The 16742-nt window shown below is 47.4% G+C and overlaps 1 protein-coding gene across 3 annotated transcripts in view; it reads left to right on the forward strand.

Moving 5' to 3' along the window:
- ADISSP (adipose secreted signaling protein) overlaps window positions 1-16742 on the forward strand; it is a 627791-nt gene that overhangs the window by 398335 nt on the left and 212714 nt on the right. For all 3 annotated transcript variants that reach the window (XM_069632259.1, XM_069632260.1, XM_069632261.1), the window contains one exon: window positions 12530-12668. In XM_069632259.1, coding sequence (XP_069488360.1) covers window positions 12530-12668 — 139 coding nt within the window. The remainder of the gene's footprint in view (window positions 1-12529; window positions 12669-16742) is intronic.

Raw genomic sequence — 16742 nt, forward strand, 5'->3', positions numbered from 1 at the left:
CAGACCTCTATCCCTATTAGAGCGCACCTGCCCGATATACTGTAGGTGACTCCATCCTTCGTTCAGACAGGAAGACCCTTTTTAGATGTAGATAAACTAGGATCTTTAGGAGTTTCTCAGTCTCATCCTAACCAGAAATAGTGTTGAAATGCTACTTTTGTCACTTATTTTCTGGATTAGACTAAAATGAGAATGAGTCTGGAAATGGGTTGTTTTGAACACCCAAGCAACCTGCCTCGGTCGAGGTCGAAGATCACAGCTCTAAACGTTGGTTCCATTTTGTCAACTTCAAAGGGTGTTAAATAGCGAACACCTCTCATTCATATTGATTTGCAGTGCTGTATTATGACATTTCATATAGATCAATGTGGCAGGCACACCATTTCTTCCTTTTCTTTGTTTCACTACAGGACATGGAGAGGCCTTCTGCACTTGAACCTTTGCTAACCTGGTGATAAATTAGTGTAAATCATCTTGTGATTAGATGCAAAATACAAAGCTTTTCCTTAGCTACTCCCTTAAATTTGAATTCTATCTGAAAAACCTGAGAATTCCCTGCCCAGTGATTTAGGTAAATAAAGTGCTTTGATGGCAAGTGCATCAATGAAAACCATGACTGGAAGACTTCATCACCCTTATCGAAAAGAGATGAAGGCGTAGAGTACTCTTAAGCGAACATAGAGGGTGGGAAGCTTCCAATTTTTCAGGCTTGGACTAAATCTTGTGAACCCATGGTTTATAGACATGGAGGTGGCAGTGCTGCGCGGAGTGTTCTACTAGGGGTTTCAAAGGGAGAATTTGAGGCTGGCAATTTTTTCATAATTGAAAGGTAACCTAGCAATAGTGTTTTAGCGTTGGAAATGTATATTCTCCAGCATGGGGTCTGGCATGGATTCACATGCTCATGAATATTCCCCGTCGTCAGGCCGGGAATCCTCGGTAAAGAAAAAATCAGTATCAGTTTGTTTCTGATCTGTCTTTCTTAGTAGTAACCAATCACTGATCTCTGGGTCATACTGCCCCCAGCCAATGACTGCCCTCTAGCTAAGCCCCTTCCCTGGCAGCCATCCTCAGATTTCTACCGCACGTTCAAGTGTTGGGAGTCCTCGTGGGTTAGCTCTCGAGCTTTTACTGCGTTTTCATGCTTTTTCAGGAGATTTTTCTCATTTTTTCGGTTAATCGAGCCTCAAGCTCCACCGTTTCTACTTCTGATAACGGGGACCCGTTTCGGAATTCTTCTATGCCCCTCAAGGGTGAAGTTTCGTCGAGTTATGCTTCTTGGAGGATTCCAGAAGATCTGTGGCCTACCTCAACGGACATGGCCCCAGGACAAGGGAAGCTCGACGCCCGGATCCAAGCTGTTCAGGAGCTGCCCAGGATGCGGATTGCAAAATGTTTTCAAGGAGGACGAGCATTCGAGATGTCTGTACTGTCTTCATGAGGACAAGACGCACGTGGAGAAGGACTTTGCGTTCTGCAAGAATCTGTCGGAACGGACCAAGCAGGATCGTCGTTCCTGCCTCGCCGCCTGGCTGGAGAAGGGCACAGCAGGTGAGAAGGCGAAGAAAAAGTCAGAGCGGTCTTCTAAGTCCTGTGAGGGCGCCCCGGCGACGGGGGCTCAACAGAAGGCCAAACACCGCAAGTCTACAGGCACCAGGAGCGCCGAAAGGTCGGGCTCCTCGGCTGCCAGGCAGGGCGTGACTTCCCCGGTAAAATCAACCACGAGCCAGCGCTCTGGTTGGGGGAAGAGGAAGTCCGAGAACCCGGGTAAGCTTCTGGAGAGGCCCCGGTCGATCTCGAAGGGAGCCGAGGGGGAGTGAGGCGATGACCCTCCCTCCAAATCTAAGGCCCAAGTAGCACCTAAGGTGGTGAGGGGCCTGATGCGCCCGGCAAAGGCCTCCATCGAGGTTGTCGCAGCGTCCCTGGCGTAGCCGGCAGAGGCTCCGCCAGTGGAGGCGGCCTCGGGGCCCAGAATTTCCCTGCCGCCACGGAGGGAATCCTCTTTCCAGACCATCGTTAAGACCCCCGTGAAGACCTCGGCAGAAAAAGAGGGGGGTCCGGTGGCCATTACGGACTCAGATTCAGCCTCCGGGGAGAATCCGGTTGAAACTGTGAAAGGCCTCAACGAGAGGTTCATAGGCTTCAACGAGAGGTTCGGGAAGGTTCGATCCCAGGGGACGGTTCCCGCTGATGTGATCGAAGATAGCGACGACAAGGGCCCAGTGGAGCAGCCATCCCGTCCGTCGCAGCCATTACCCGAGCCCCAGGATAGCTCGGCAGCCATTTTGTTGGCGATCCAATCCTTATGTACTGAGATAAGGACGAGGTTACCACGGACCCCGACGGAGGATCCAGAACCAGGCCCATCGGGAAGCCCTCCGAACAAGCGGAGGAGAGTCCACCCCGTTCTGCCCTTCGTGCCCGCGAGGCCTGTGGACCCCTCGTCCCCCTCGCCGGACCCTAGAGAGGATACAGCGACGGATACAGCGACGGGGAAGGACGACGGCAGCGATGACACAACGGACATCCCCCCACAAACCCCCTTTCTGGCTTCACCACCCGACGAAATTGGCTCTTTTCACGCCATGATAACCAGGGCATCCGAGCTCTTCCAGCTCTGCCCTGAGGAACAGAAAAAGGAAGAGTTTCTTTACCAACGACGAGAAGCCAAGAGAAAGACGGTCCTCGCTGTGCCGTTGCTCGACGACATCTGGGACGAGGGACTGGCTATCCTCAAGAACCCTTCCACAACACCCGCCAAGAGGGACATGTATGAGAAGAAGTACCGGGTCCCCGATGCTGCTCCCTTGTGCCTCAGGGCCCAGCCCAGCCCACGCCGGACTCTGATGTCTTGGCAGCGGCCAAGAAGAAAGCAGCGGGTGTGGCGGCTTCAACTTCCACTTCCCCGCCGGACAGACGAGGGCAAGAAGTTGGACTCCATGGGACGACAAGTCTTCTCATCGGCGGCGACGATTAAGGCGGCCAAAGCCTTGGCGATTGTGGGCCGTTACGACAGGGAGGTTTGGTTCAAGATAGCTCCCCTGCTAGACTTCCTACCGGACGACAAGAGGGCGGAGGCCCTACAGATTCTGCAGGAAGGAGAGGTGGCGTTGGATCACGCCATAACGGTGGCAACGGACATTGCCGATACCGGATTTCACCAACTGGGCAACGGGGTTTGCCTCCGGCGACGAGGATGGCTCAAGGCGACAGACTTTCGCCAGGACGTCCAGACCAGAGTTTTGGACATGCGTTCGATGCAACAACCTGTTTGGAAAGACGGTGGATGAGTCCCTCCAGGCCATCAAGACAGACACAGAAACAGCCGGAGCCCTAAGAGTCCTTCAGCAACGGCGGCCCTTTCGGAGCTCTGGAGGCAGACAGGGAGCCTCCAAGGGATCCAGCGACAGCTCTTCTACTTACCGCCAGGCGGCCCGCTCCTCGTCCCAGGAGGCCTACAGAGGCCGCGGCAAGTAAGGAGGGTCTCGCCGCCGTCAGCAAGGAGGCCAAGGCGGCAAGGCCTCTTCCAAGCGGGACTGAACTGGCCATTGCGTCGGGCCCCCACCGAAGCACCCCGGAGGGAGGCCGGCTGACTAAGTTCGTCAGCATGTGGGAGTCCATCTCCACCGGCTGTTGGGTGCTGTACACCCTGGCCAGCGGACACTCGCTGGAATTTCAAAAGAAGTGTCCTCGCATTCCTCCCGTGGCCAGGAAGGAGAATCACGTCCCTCAACGGCTGTTGGAGGTAAGGGCGATGCTCAGGATGGGGGCCATCAAGCTCGTCCCAAGAGGCTCCGGGGCTCTTGAGTATACTCAAGATACTTCCTCGTCCGAAAGAAGACAGGCGCCCCATCCTGGACCTGCGTCGGTTGAACATGTACCTCAAGGTGCAGAAATTCAGGATGGTCACCCTCCAGCACGTGCTGGGACAGCTGGAGGAGGGCGACTTCCTATCGTCACTGGACCTGGAGGATGCTTACTTCCACATCCCCATTCTAAAAGGTCATAGAGTTCCTCAGATTCGTAGTCCAGGGGCGTCGCTACCAATTCAGAGCCCTGCCGTTCGGAATAAAAGTAGGCACCCAGGGTGTTCACCAAGAGCCTCGCACCGGTGGCAGCGCGGCTGTGCCTGCAAAGAATCCACGTCTACCCCTACCTGGACGACTGGCTAATCTGTGCGAGGTCAAGAGAACTCGCCGTCGAACACACAGCGAGGACCGTCCGCCTGCTCACAGAGCTGGGATTCGCCATCAACTACCCCAAATCCCATCTGGTCCCGTCGCAGGTGGCACTGTTTCTGGGAGAGAAGCTCAATACAGTGAAGCGATTGGCATCTCTGTCGGAAGAAAGGACGAAGGCCATTTTGGGCAAAGTGCAGCACCTGTTAGCCACGTATGTGGCCAGAGTGAGGTCTATCAAGTCCCTCATCGGGATGATGTCCTCGTGCATCTACCTTGTGCCCCTTTGCAGACTTCGGATGCGTCCGCTACAAGAGTTCCTCGATGCTTGCTGGATTCAAGCGGCTGGCTGCTTCGAAGACAGGATCCCGCTCGACGAGGAGTTCCGTCGGGCGATTCTATGGTGGGGTGCCCGGGCGCACCTCTCGGCAGGCATGGACTTTCAGGCCCCAGCGTATCAGGAGACGGTAATGACGGACGCCTCCCTGGAGGGATGGGGGGCCCACACCGAGATCTCCACGCAAGAGGCCTCTGGCTCCCAGAGGAGAGGTCTCTTCACATTAACATCCTGGAGCTACGAGCCGTGTTCTGGGCGCTCAAATCGTTCCTTCCGTCCCTCAATGACAAAGTGGTGAGGATCTTCACCGACAACACCACCACGATGTTCTACATCCGGAAGCAGGAAGGCACCAGATCCCCAGCCCTATCCAAGGGGGCCTAGGGGAAGTTTCTGGTTCCCTTCCACCTGGCAGGAATAAAAAACACCATCGCCGACTCACTCAGCAGGGAACTGCGCTCGTGCCACGAGTGGGAACTACGCCAGGACCAGGTGGATCGGCTCGTTCAACGATCGGGCAAGCCCCAGATCGACCTGTTCACAACGGCGACAAACTCCAAGTGCCAGAGGTTCGCCAAGCCGAGGAGCATGGGCGATGCTTTCTAGTTCCCTTGGGACGGCCTGTTCCTGTACGCGTTCCCTCCGTTGCTGTTGCTGCTCCGCCTCATCAACCAGCTCAAGAGGTCCAGGTGCAGGATGATCCTCGTCGCACCGGCGTGGCCGAGACAGATCTGGTTCCCAGACCTTCTGGACTTGTCAGCGTCCCCACCTATCAAGCTGGCGACGGACGCGGATCTTCTCTCCAGAGTAGGAGGCGCCATTCTCCATCACGACCCGGTGCCGCTGAACTTGCAGGCTTGGCTCCTGCAGCACTAGAGTTTGAAGGATACGATATCCCGGCTGACTGCAGAGAGGTTCTTGCAAAGCCAGGGCGTCCTCAACTCTCAAATGTTATGGACATAAGTGGAAGGGGTTCTCTGTCTGGTGCCGTGCACAGAAGATTAACCCCCCTGCGGATTACGGCCCCTCAAGTATTGCCGTACCTACTGTCGCTGGCCAGAGCTGGACTGGCTCACACCTCCATCAAAATACATCTGGCTGCCATTTCCCGATACACCAGAACTACAGGACGGGCGTCCTTGTGGTCTCATGACCTGGTGAAGGAATTTATGAAGGGACTATTCCTGCCGGTGAGAGCCCCTGCCCCGGAGTGGGAGCTAAACGTGGTGCTGACCAGGCTCATGGGGGGCCCCATTCGAGCCTATGCATTCGGCACCGTTGAAGTTCCTGTCGTGGAAGACAGCATTAGTCGTGGCCATCACCTCCGCACGACAAGTGGGAGAGATCCAGGCCCTATCTTGCAAGCCTCCATACTTGACTTTTCACGACACGACGGTGGTGCTGAGGATGCACCCCTCCTTTATGGCCAAGGTGCCGTCGGACTTCCACCTGAACTAGCCCTTGGTGTTGCCAGTTTTCTTCCCGTCGCCGTCACAGCTGTTGGTGAACTTTGGAACTGTGAATCAAGGGAAGGCGCTCTCGAAGGCTTCCATTTCCAGATGGCTCTCCGGCTGCATCATGCACTGTCACCGGTTGGCAAACCGACCGCTGCCCGGCCGTCCGAGAGCCCATTCGATCAGAGAGATCGCTGCTACCACGGCGTTCCTGTCTGGTGTGCCCCTGCTGGACATCTGCAGGGCTGCTACGTGGATGTCGACGCACACCTTCACGAGATTCTACTGTGTCGATCGGGACTCCAGGGAGGAGTCCAGGGTCGGCCAAGCAGTGCTGCGCAACCTGTTCGCTTAAGGTGGGCCTGGTGAGGAGGTAAGAGATGCTTAATGTTCAGTTGTTGTATTGCTTAATGTTGAGCCTGTTGCCACCTCCCGTGGTTGTGCATGTGTATACTGCTATGTATTCTTATATTCATAAGCATGTGAATCCATGCCAGACCCCATGCTAGAGAAGGAACAAGTTACTTACCTGTAACTGTTCTCCAGCATGGGTCTGGCATGGATTCACATGCGAACCCTCCCACCTACCCTCTGCGACTCTTCATTTGGTCATACTGCCACTTGGCGTGCTACCAAATCTTAGGATGGCTGCCAGAGACGGGGCTCTGTCATTGGCTGGGGGCAGTATGACCCAGAGATCAGTGATTGGTTACTACTAAGAAAGACAGATCAGAAACGAAACTGATACTGATTTTTTTCTTCACCGAGAATTCCCGGCCTGACGACTGGGAAAATTCATGAGCATGTGAATCCATGCCAGGCCCATGCTGGAGAACAACAGTTACAGGTAAGTAACTTGTTCCTTATTAATCAATCCAGGGTTGGCAGTAGTGAAAGACTGCAGTTGTGGTTAAGTTGGTCTTGAATAAAAAAAAATCACTTTTTCGCAGGTTACACCTGAACCTGAAATTCTTATAATGGTATTGCCATTATTTGAATGACTGCTAATGGTGTGGTTTATTGTTATTTATTTGAATAAATGGCCCCTGGCTTCTGGTTGTCCAGCAGCAGTGGATTTCGCTCGCCTTGGAAGCAAGACGACACAGAGCAACACAGGTTCGATCCCTGGTTCCGCGCTTAGAAACCTCTGGGTATTAAGTGTGTTAAGAATAACCAATTACAATTTCATAGCTCGTGGCAGATGGAAGGATTTGTCACCTTTTGAAGTCTTAAGTTGCCACCTGGCCCTGTGTCCTCGGGTTAACCTTACTTAGCCACTTTTTTTTGCAGGGTCCTGCCTATTTTAAGTTCAAAGGTGCCAGTATGTTCTTCCAGTATAAATAGTAATTTATAATAGCCCATCACTGTGAATGGTGTGGGGTGAAATGAGCCCTAGATGGCATGAATTAAATGCCTGAGGCAGTGGGGGACATGCTCCTATGTAAAAGGTCTGCACTTGAATAATGTGGAAAATGAGGCTATGCAATCGAAGTAAGGAGTGAAATTGAGCCTCAAAATCTAACATTTAAAAATGCAAATTGCCTGGCATAAGGGAAAAGACACATTGCAATGTTTTCCAACATTCTGGGAGAACCTAAATAACATTTGCAGAAACCACAGTCCACAGAACCTTCAATGGGATATCAACTTTGCGTGCAGAAATTGCAGTGAAGCAGATTGTTGTCTGTCCTGAACCTGAACTAAAATGAAGAATTCCGTTTTTTTGCTTTAAACTAAGGTAATGTTCATCAAAATGTGTGTAAGACTTTCCAAATGCACTTGGTTGCTATCCATCATGAGTCCATCGCAGAGGAAACAAGTGTACAGAATCCTTTCACAGCTGAAATCAACAAGAAAGACATTGTGGTTTTGCCTCTAAAGTGATACTCTTCACCGCCAGAGGTGCACCAAAAGTCTCTAAAAGTGTAATTATGTTGCCCTTCTTTAACCACTGTGTGCAGGGAACTACTTTGCAAGAGTTTTACGTGTTATAATTGTGTGCATTTCCATGATTTCATTTGAAAGTGAAATGGAGTTAAAAGGCAATGTTGGCAAAGTGGTGGCAGGCCAGGGTTATGTTTCTCTCTGCTTGTTTCTTCAAATGTGAAACTAGATTCCAAAGCCCATGTTGTCATGGAGATTTAGGCCTGGCTCACTTCAAACAGGTGGGTATTCTTTTAAAAATGCAGCCTAAATACTAGTAGAGATCACTTTTGCAGTGTGACGAGATAAGAGCAGCTCTGTTCCCCACCTTTTTATGACCCAGGTCACTTAGGCCGCAATAAAACTTGCCTTAGCTGGCAATTAGCTCTTGATTCTCTGAGCTAATCTTGTCGTCACAGCCAGGAACAGGCACATGGCAAGGGTGAGGGTCCAGAAGTCCAGGAGGGAGTTCACTGGCCACTGTGTAAATGGGAGCAATGGTTTTCATTGTGTAATAGCCATAACATTTACCCCACAATAATCTTTGTAGGATTTCTGAAAAGATGTCCAACAGGCCTTTTTGGTCACCCAAAAACAATTTTGGTGGGACCTACACAACCCAAGTTATTTAGGAAAACGTCATGTGTATTTGAGAACTATAAAAGTTTGAATGCAAAAATATGATTCATAGTCCGCCCACCCAGCGCCATATATTTTCACTAATCTAATCCTGGAGGAAACGAAGAAAAACTATAGCTCCGCACAGGAATGACCAATTCCTGAGTAAGGTCATTTGACTTAGTTAAATATAGTGTTCTGGACCTATCAGCACACAGGTGGGAGTGGACTTTTGAATAGTAACAAGTCCCTTCTGTGGGAACTCGGACACATTAGTGTCATGACCCTTGCCCCTGGCTCTCACTGGCAAGTCAGCCTTCCAGTTAGGGCCAGGTCAAAGGCCTTAAAACCTCATCCAAGACTCCCTTGGAGTCAGTCCTGGCGCCTTTGCCGCCAGGCTCATAACCATCATGAAGACCAACATTAGAATGGGACTATTTACTTGTGACTATTTAACTTGATGGGGTTCAGCCAACATGGAGGCACACACATAGCTCAGTTACAAGGAACTGAGCTATGCGGTCTTGTCTTTTGGGTGTGGCAGGCCTGGGACTATTTTACCTGGACTTCTTTACCTGAGACTATTTAAACCGCACCCAAACAGCAGAACATGCTTTTCGTTATTCTGCTGTGGGCAGCGTAACACTCACCGTGTCCAGTTCTTTGATGCCAGCTTACCTGAAACCAAGACCTGCAGAGAGAGAAAGAACACTACGAAACTTACCTGGAACAGTATCCTGCCTTCAATCCATCGCCGACTTCAGTTCCACTCACCTGAAGGTACGAACTCCATCATCCGGCACTGCATGCATCCTGGAATACCTTAACCTGAAAAGAGTAGAAAGAAAGACAGCATTAGTAAGCGCTTGCTCACATTTCCACCCGAATGAAGAAAACCACACAATTCTTACCTGGGTAGTCATCTCCTGGTCATTATCATTGCTGGAACATTCCGGCGCTCGGCGAGGAACATTGCAACCTGCAAGGAGAGAAAAGACACAGGTTAGCAATATAAAAAGCGAAACAGCGCTGCGCATCGCGCATTACTCACCGGACAGCATCGCGCACACCGCGCTTTCGCCTACCAGCCCATGCTCATCTTCAAACTGCATGACAAAACCAAAATACCTTTCCCTACCTAAAAGGAAAGAAGCAAGACATTATTATTCAAACTAAGAGGAACATAAGAACTTCATATAAAGACTGTAAAGCAGCAAACCTACGGAGTCGCAGCCGGCCTGGATTCCCACGGGGGGGGCTTGCACTAGTGAAGTAATTTGGTCGCTGCTCGCCCCCCACATCTACGCGCCCCTGCCACGAGGAGCAGGACGGAGAATCCACCTTTCACAATATTAAGGTGAGGAGAGGGCCCAAGGGGGAGGAAGGCGTTGAGGCCAAGGGAGGTGGGAAAACATAGACAATCTGGTATTGAATCCAGCTCTCCTATATTGCAGACCCATCTTTAACCAGAGGCCTTACCAAAGGGACCGGGTGAGGGTTCGAGAGTGCACATCATCCAACCAGGGCTGGGTGGCGTCCTAGTGGATACCAGGTGAGCGTAACAATTTGTGATGTCATTTGCTCTATAACTAGGTAATGCCACCTCAAATAGGACTTTTTCCACTGAATCCTGAGGTGAGCAGCTGGCGAAATCTGAAACCATCCTAACACAAGGAGGCCTAACTTGATGTGAAGCCAATAGATTTAGTAACTGACTGGGGACCTCATGGAGGACAGAGGGAATCCTTGACTGATCCCATTGGCTGTCCCAGCAGTGGTGCTGATGCTCTCTAGCATAGCCCTCTCTTTAAAGTATAAATACCCCAAGCCATAGATTAAATAAACCCTCTAATCTTGTAGCATTGTATTCAATATTTCCCCATTGAAAAACACCAAGTGCCTGTGCATTTTAGTCATTTTCCCATTGAAGAATTCTGTGTTTGCCTGGTTATTTCATTCACTTCCCCATTGAAAAACCCTGTATTTTACTGTGTAAAATGTATTTTTTTCACAGGTAAATCAATTATATTTCTCCATTTATTTCACGGGATTTGTATGGTGGGGATTCGAAACCCACCATCTCATCCCCGTGCATTGTTAAATGGTGTAGTCCTAAAGTGTTGCCCAAAGAATGAATCCCATTGTGATCTGAGAACCAAATTTGTCCATATGTTGAAATTATGCCCTGCTAAACAAAATTCCATCCAACTGTAGTTTCCCATTACATCTGTTATCCTAAACCAAAACTTTTGTGAGCCCTTTCCCAGAGCCTACCTGTCATTTTAAACATCAGTAAAAACGAATTCCATTTACATTTTATTTCCCCCTGAATGTGTGCTTAATGTCCCAAAAACGATTTTCCCCTTCTTTTCTCTTTCCCTATTGTGTGGTCAAAATGAATTTCCACTTGCATTCCCTTCCCATTATCCATGTGTTGCATATCCTAAAACCGTTTTTTCCCCTTGTGTGCTGACTAGTGTTCCCTAAAAGCCCTGACTGTGTTTCTCAACAGCAGCAAGCACGTTCCCTGTGTTCTATCTTTCCCATAGATGTTGTGAGAAATCATTAAAACCCCATTCTTTCATTGTGCTCCAAATTAATTTTCCCTTTCTTTGCTGGCTTCCCATATTGTGTCTGTGGGCACCGCCCCAACATCGATTTTCCCCTTGTATTCCTACTCCCTGCCACTGCCTTACATCCAAAGGAATCCAGTCCAATCGATGTTTGGGGGTTGAGTGTGGTAGGGGCAATGCTGAAATATATGTGCTATCATTGTGTGGCAAATTGTTCTTCTGTTTTGCCATTAAAAAGGAAGTAATTGTGACAGTATATCTTAACTTGGTCGCTTTTATAGAGGTAGTTGCATTTTTCTGTAATCCATTAATAAATATCTTATTGACACACACCGGCCTGGTTACCCAGGGTATTAATGGAGGTTGGGTGCGAGATGGGTTGGAGGACCTCTCAAGAAAATAAACCTGTTTTGTAGAAATGTGGTGTTTTTGTGCACCACATTCATTGTAGAGGAAGGAGATCCCTGTCTTGCTTGTGCCATGTAATATATTGCGACAATGCAAACGTCCATGTACTGTGTGCAAACTACTGCTGTCTATAAAGCTAGGCCAGGATAAAGTGTATTATCATAATATGGGCCCAGTTGTTGAAGCGTTGTGCAATTAAGTAAATCACAGTAAACTGAATTATCACTGCAGTTCTACAATCTGTCTATGATAATGATTTGTTATTTATGTAGCGCTATCTCCAACCTGATCTACATATACAATGTTTACATATAATCTTCACCCAACCAAAGTTGGTACTCATTTATTGAGGATGAAAGTATGAGTTTGCCATGCTGGGTTTGCAAACCTGTAGATCGCACACCAATCTCAGCAGCAAGGGCTTAACCTGCTTAGCTATCTTACAGGCAAACATGCCATGTAGAAAGATGACATTCATAAAACTGCAGTTAAAACGGCAGTAAAGCACTGTGAAATGGGTGACTTGTGGAAACGGGCAGTTGGATTGCACTGAAGTGCAGGATCTTAATTCATTTGGTCTTGCATGCGCTCTCCCAGCTCTTCAAACCGGACAATGGAGGTACCCCCGATTTAATCTTGAATAAATATGGACTGTGCTTGGACAGCCTCTGCACTGAAAGTTTCACTGATTGAAAAAGTAATTCTATGACTGGAAAGGAATTCTTTTACTTTCAATGCCATAGTTTCTTTCATTTCCCATTGCACGATTTTAAGCACCTTTTTGTATTTAAGTGTTGCATTGAAACATTTGCAAAGATCCGGATGCCACTGCCAAACCGGATTTTCCTCTTGACGTTTTAATTTCTTTCTAGCTTTTATTTATGGACTTTGTTTTCCTTATATAATGTGTACAAATGAAAATGTTTTTCAGTCTTGCTTTCTCTAACCTCTTTGTACATTGTGCAAAAGCACTTGCTTAAAAACCAATTGCTCCACGTGCCTTTTTCTTGAGATTTTTTAAAAATCTTTGTTTTGCAGGTCGGATTTCTGAAGATCTTGCACAAATATGAAATCACATTTATCCTCCCTCCAGTGCAGAGACTCGGAAAGGATATATGTGCCGTGCCTATTCCTAACCTGAACCTCAAAGTGAACAGCATCACGCCACTGTGTGAAGGTAATATTTTATTCATTTTAGCTTTACACGCCCAACCTATGGATGTTTCGGGGCACTTCAGAACTTACTGAGAAGTAAACCCGGTTTAACCTCCTGAAACTGGTAAAGCGTATCCAAAATGATCTGTAAACGAAAAAAGAAAATCCTCTTGCAAGTAAATCCATTGAACAGTTCAATACCTTATGAATCTTTGGCAGCAAAATATCATCATCTTAATATTCGGTAGATTGTTGCACAATATTCTAGCTCTGTCTTAGTGACTGTCGCCCCCAAATTGGACTAGGCACATATTTCTTTTTTTCCTTCTTAAACCAAATTTCATCTGTGGCGGATATTTAGGACAAGGCAGATCTCCAATTATGAAGCTTGACTTTTATGTTGTATGGTCAACTACTTCCAGGTTTGCCTTTCTGAAAACTGACCCTTTTTTAAAAAAAAATGTTTTGGTAATAGTTTACTATTTAACATGTGGACAGATCTACAACATCATAGTGCTAAATCGATATGGAAACTTAATTTCAGCAACCCTTTTTAAAATTGTATTGCTTATAACACGCCCACAAGCATCAGGACGCACAGAAATTAGACTTACAACAAGGGACAGACAAATTAGCTAGCGGATCAGCATGAATCATGAAGGTCTTAATTAAATAGTATCGTTTTGAGCCGTTTACGGAATGTGAAGAGACTCTTTTCTCTACGCAGTTCAACTGGTAATCCATTCCAAGCATGTGTGGCCAGGACGGGAAAGAAACGCCCCTTCCCTCTTGTTCTTTTAATCTTCAGGCATATTAGCCAGAGTGCGTCATTAGAGCTTGTTGTTCTCCCCTGCGGTTGCAGGGTGAGGCTATCTTTAAGATACGCAGGTGCGGATCCATGATTATTTGTGTCTCAAGGTCATCTTAAAACTGTTCCTCGTAATCTTAAAGCTGCGACTGGTAACCAGTGGAGTTCTCTCCTAGCGGAGGTAATATGATTGCTCTTAGGTATATTTTTGATTTGCACAGCATCATTTTAAAGAGTTGTAGTTTGATTATACAGTTCTTACTTGCTCCACCTAGTAGTGCAATGTAATAATCTAGTCGAGGAATAATGGTGGCCCACAATAAGATTTCACAGTTTTTGCTTGTGACCTAAAGTTTCACCAATCTAAGTTGTCTGAGGTGTATTTGTGACTTTTTTAAAACTCTCCACCTTTGCATCAGCACCTAACAAGCCGTCCAATACCACACCAATGGTTTTAACCTTGTCTAGGGTTTTGATGCAGCGGCCATGAATGGAAAAATTCAAGTAACATGGATCCAATTTCATTCTGGCTTGGGTGGTGGGGGTTGGGCGGGGTGTGAGGGAGGCCCCAAAAATCAGGATCACAGTCTTGGCACTATTCAAACAAAGCCAATTGGCTGTCATCCAGTCCTTAACCAGTTTGTAAATATTTTGAATATTCCTTGCATCCTTGGCATAATCTCTGCTTAACTCAATCAATAGCTGTGTGTCGTCAGCGTAATTTGTGAATCTAGCTCTCGCCCCATCTAGGATGTTACACAGGGAGGACATAAGTAGACATTAAGAGTGATCATTGTATATAAATGTACACTTGAAAAGCTGCTCTACACAATGCATATATACCTCTGATGCGTCATGCTTTTTTCCCTATATTGTGCACATCTGCATTGGTAATGCCCATTCACTTCTTTCATTGTAAGCCCACATACACAAACCGCTTTGGGGATGCCGGAACTTCAAAGTCAAACAAATTCCTGTGTAAAATGTATTGTGTTTATCTCAATGGTCTTTTTTTTGGGTACATTTTTCGGTTTCCCAATGAGAAGAGGCCTCCAACTCATTGTATATTAACTGCAGATGATAATGTCCGAGCACTAGCCTCTTGATTTAGTTTGGAGCTGGCAAAGCGGGTGTAAACTGTGGATCTCTGCGCCAGATGGAGGTGCTCTCTGGACCCATTTCTTGTTGGTCAGATGTTATCCAGGTTCTGGAGGAGTTGAAGCTTTGGTGATTGGGCGGCTTAACAAGGTGCAGTAGTAAGGGAGCGCAAACACAATTACTAAGAATATAGATGGTGGATGTTTTCCTATTTTGTCATCCTCCTGGCTTTTTGTTCGCCATTTCAATTGTGAAATCAATGGTTCTGTCGAGATACTTAGTTTATAGAAATATTGGTGAATATGGTTGAGCGTTCTATGACTAGTGAAGCTCTGCTGAAGACAGAAATTGTGAAATTTGATGAAAAATAACTTGTCTGAGCGGAATAAAGTGGTTTTCGATTAAACAATGCAATAAGCTTAAAGATGAGGTATTTATGGTTAATCCTGAGTAGACATCTGGCAGGGCCTGCAGAAGTCGCCAACTTCCACCCTATTTCTATCACCCCCCTTCTGTGGGAAACTGCTGGAGAAGCTGGAATTTCCACAACTTACCCCATACACTGAACTTGTTGGTGGTCTCCATGACCATCAGTCCGGATTCAGAGCATCCTAAGGCACGGAAACTGCTCTTCTGAACACCCGTGAAGAACTGCTCGCTTCTCTGCACTCTAACTCTCCAGTTGTCCTCGGCCTACTCGATCTCTCCTCTGCCTTCGATACGGTAACCATTCCATCCTCATGAAACGGCTCCATGATACCGTTGGTATCGCGGAGTGGGCACTGGATTGCCTTACTCCTTCCTAACTGACCGTTCGTCCGAAGTCATTTTGGGCACTTTCTCCTCACCGAGTTCCTTTTCCACCTGTGGTGTCCCCCTCAGGGCTCAAGTCTCGCCCCCTGGCTCATCAACACTTACCTTGCTCAGCTAGCACTCCTCATTTCCTCCTCCTGCCAACTTCCAGTGCTAGGGAGATGACATACAACTCTATTTCAAACTTCCTGCTGACCCTCTTGCATCTTCCATCATCCCTGACTGCCTATTTGCCATCCAGTCCTGGTGTACTTCCAATGATCTCTGCCTCAGTGCCAGCAAGACTGAGATCATTCCCATTGGGACCCTTGCTCCCTCTTTTTTTCCCCTTACTCTGGCCGTCCTCATGGCCTCTCCCCCGGCTCCTTCTACTTAAGCAAGAAACGTTGGAGTCCTCTTCGATGCTGCTCTCTCGCTCTTTCTCACCCTTTCTCGCTCTCTTTCTCTTTCTTCCCCACACTCAAGACATTGCCAAGAAGTCCCACTTTCAACTCTAACAAAACAGGAGGTGTTAGGGAAAAATTAAGTTTACCCTACTCTACAAGCATCAAACCGTTAACTAACACACCAGGGCTTGTAGGCAGCAGTCTATTTCAGGAAGGGGTACTCATACCTTATGGGCTCACAAAAATAGCTCTGTTACTGAGCATAACTGGTAGTCTTTAGGAAAATTAAACCTGCCACCAGTCTGATTAGTTATCAAAAATATAAAGTTTCTATTCATTAGGACATCAAATAAAATTAAGTATCAAAAGAGAAAACATATTCAGTTGTTTTTCAAACAATAGATGGTTGTGCAATTACACAGATGGATATGAAATATTAATAGAGGTAGACATTCTCTCTACTCCACAACTAATAATGAAGATTTAAACAGTATAAATGTATAAACAGACAACAAATATCAATATTCAATTCACTCACACATCAGTTATTTCACTCGCAGTCAAACCAATTCAAACTCATTCATCCAAACATATTTCATTCCTCACTCTCTAATCACACAATAAAATCAGGGAAATTCATATGGGGAATCCTGTCTGTTCACGGTCAAATACATACAAAGTGAAAGGGCCACAATGAGAGATAATTAATGTCTGCAGCCTGAAGAACGGGGCATTGGCGGCTTGAATCTGCACATATAATTGTTGTACATGAAGAGGGTAATGATGATCCTTGCCCAATGTCAATGCTTTGGAGGTCTAAAGCATCCTCGTGCAAACAACAGAGAAAGGGATGGCGATGTAGTCCAATCACATATATCCTGAGGATAACGTCGTCATCACAGTAGCGAGCCCCGGGTTCTGGATATCCCGCCTCACCCAGTTAGCCTTTACACAGTGTCCCAAAGGATTGTGTAGGTAAATATTCAATCGT

Source organism: Ambystoma mexicanum, chromosome 6q, assembly GCF_040938575.1.
Source record: "Ambystoma mexicanum isolate Mex_15411 chromosome 6q, UKY_AmexF1_1, whole genome shotgun sequence".
In the NCBI taxonomy this organism is placed as follows: Eukaryota; Metazoa; Chordata; class Amphibia; order Caudata; family Ambystomatidae; genus Ambystoma; species Ambystoma mexicanum.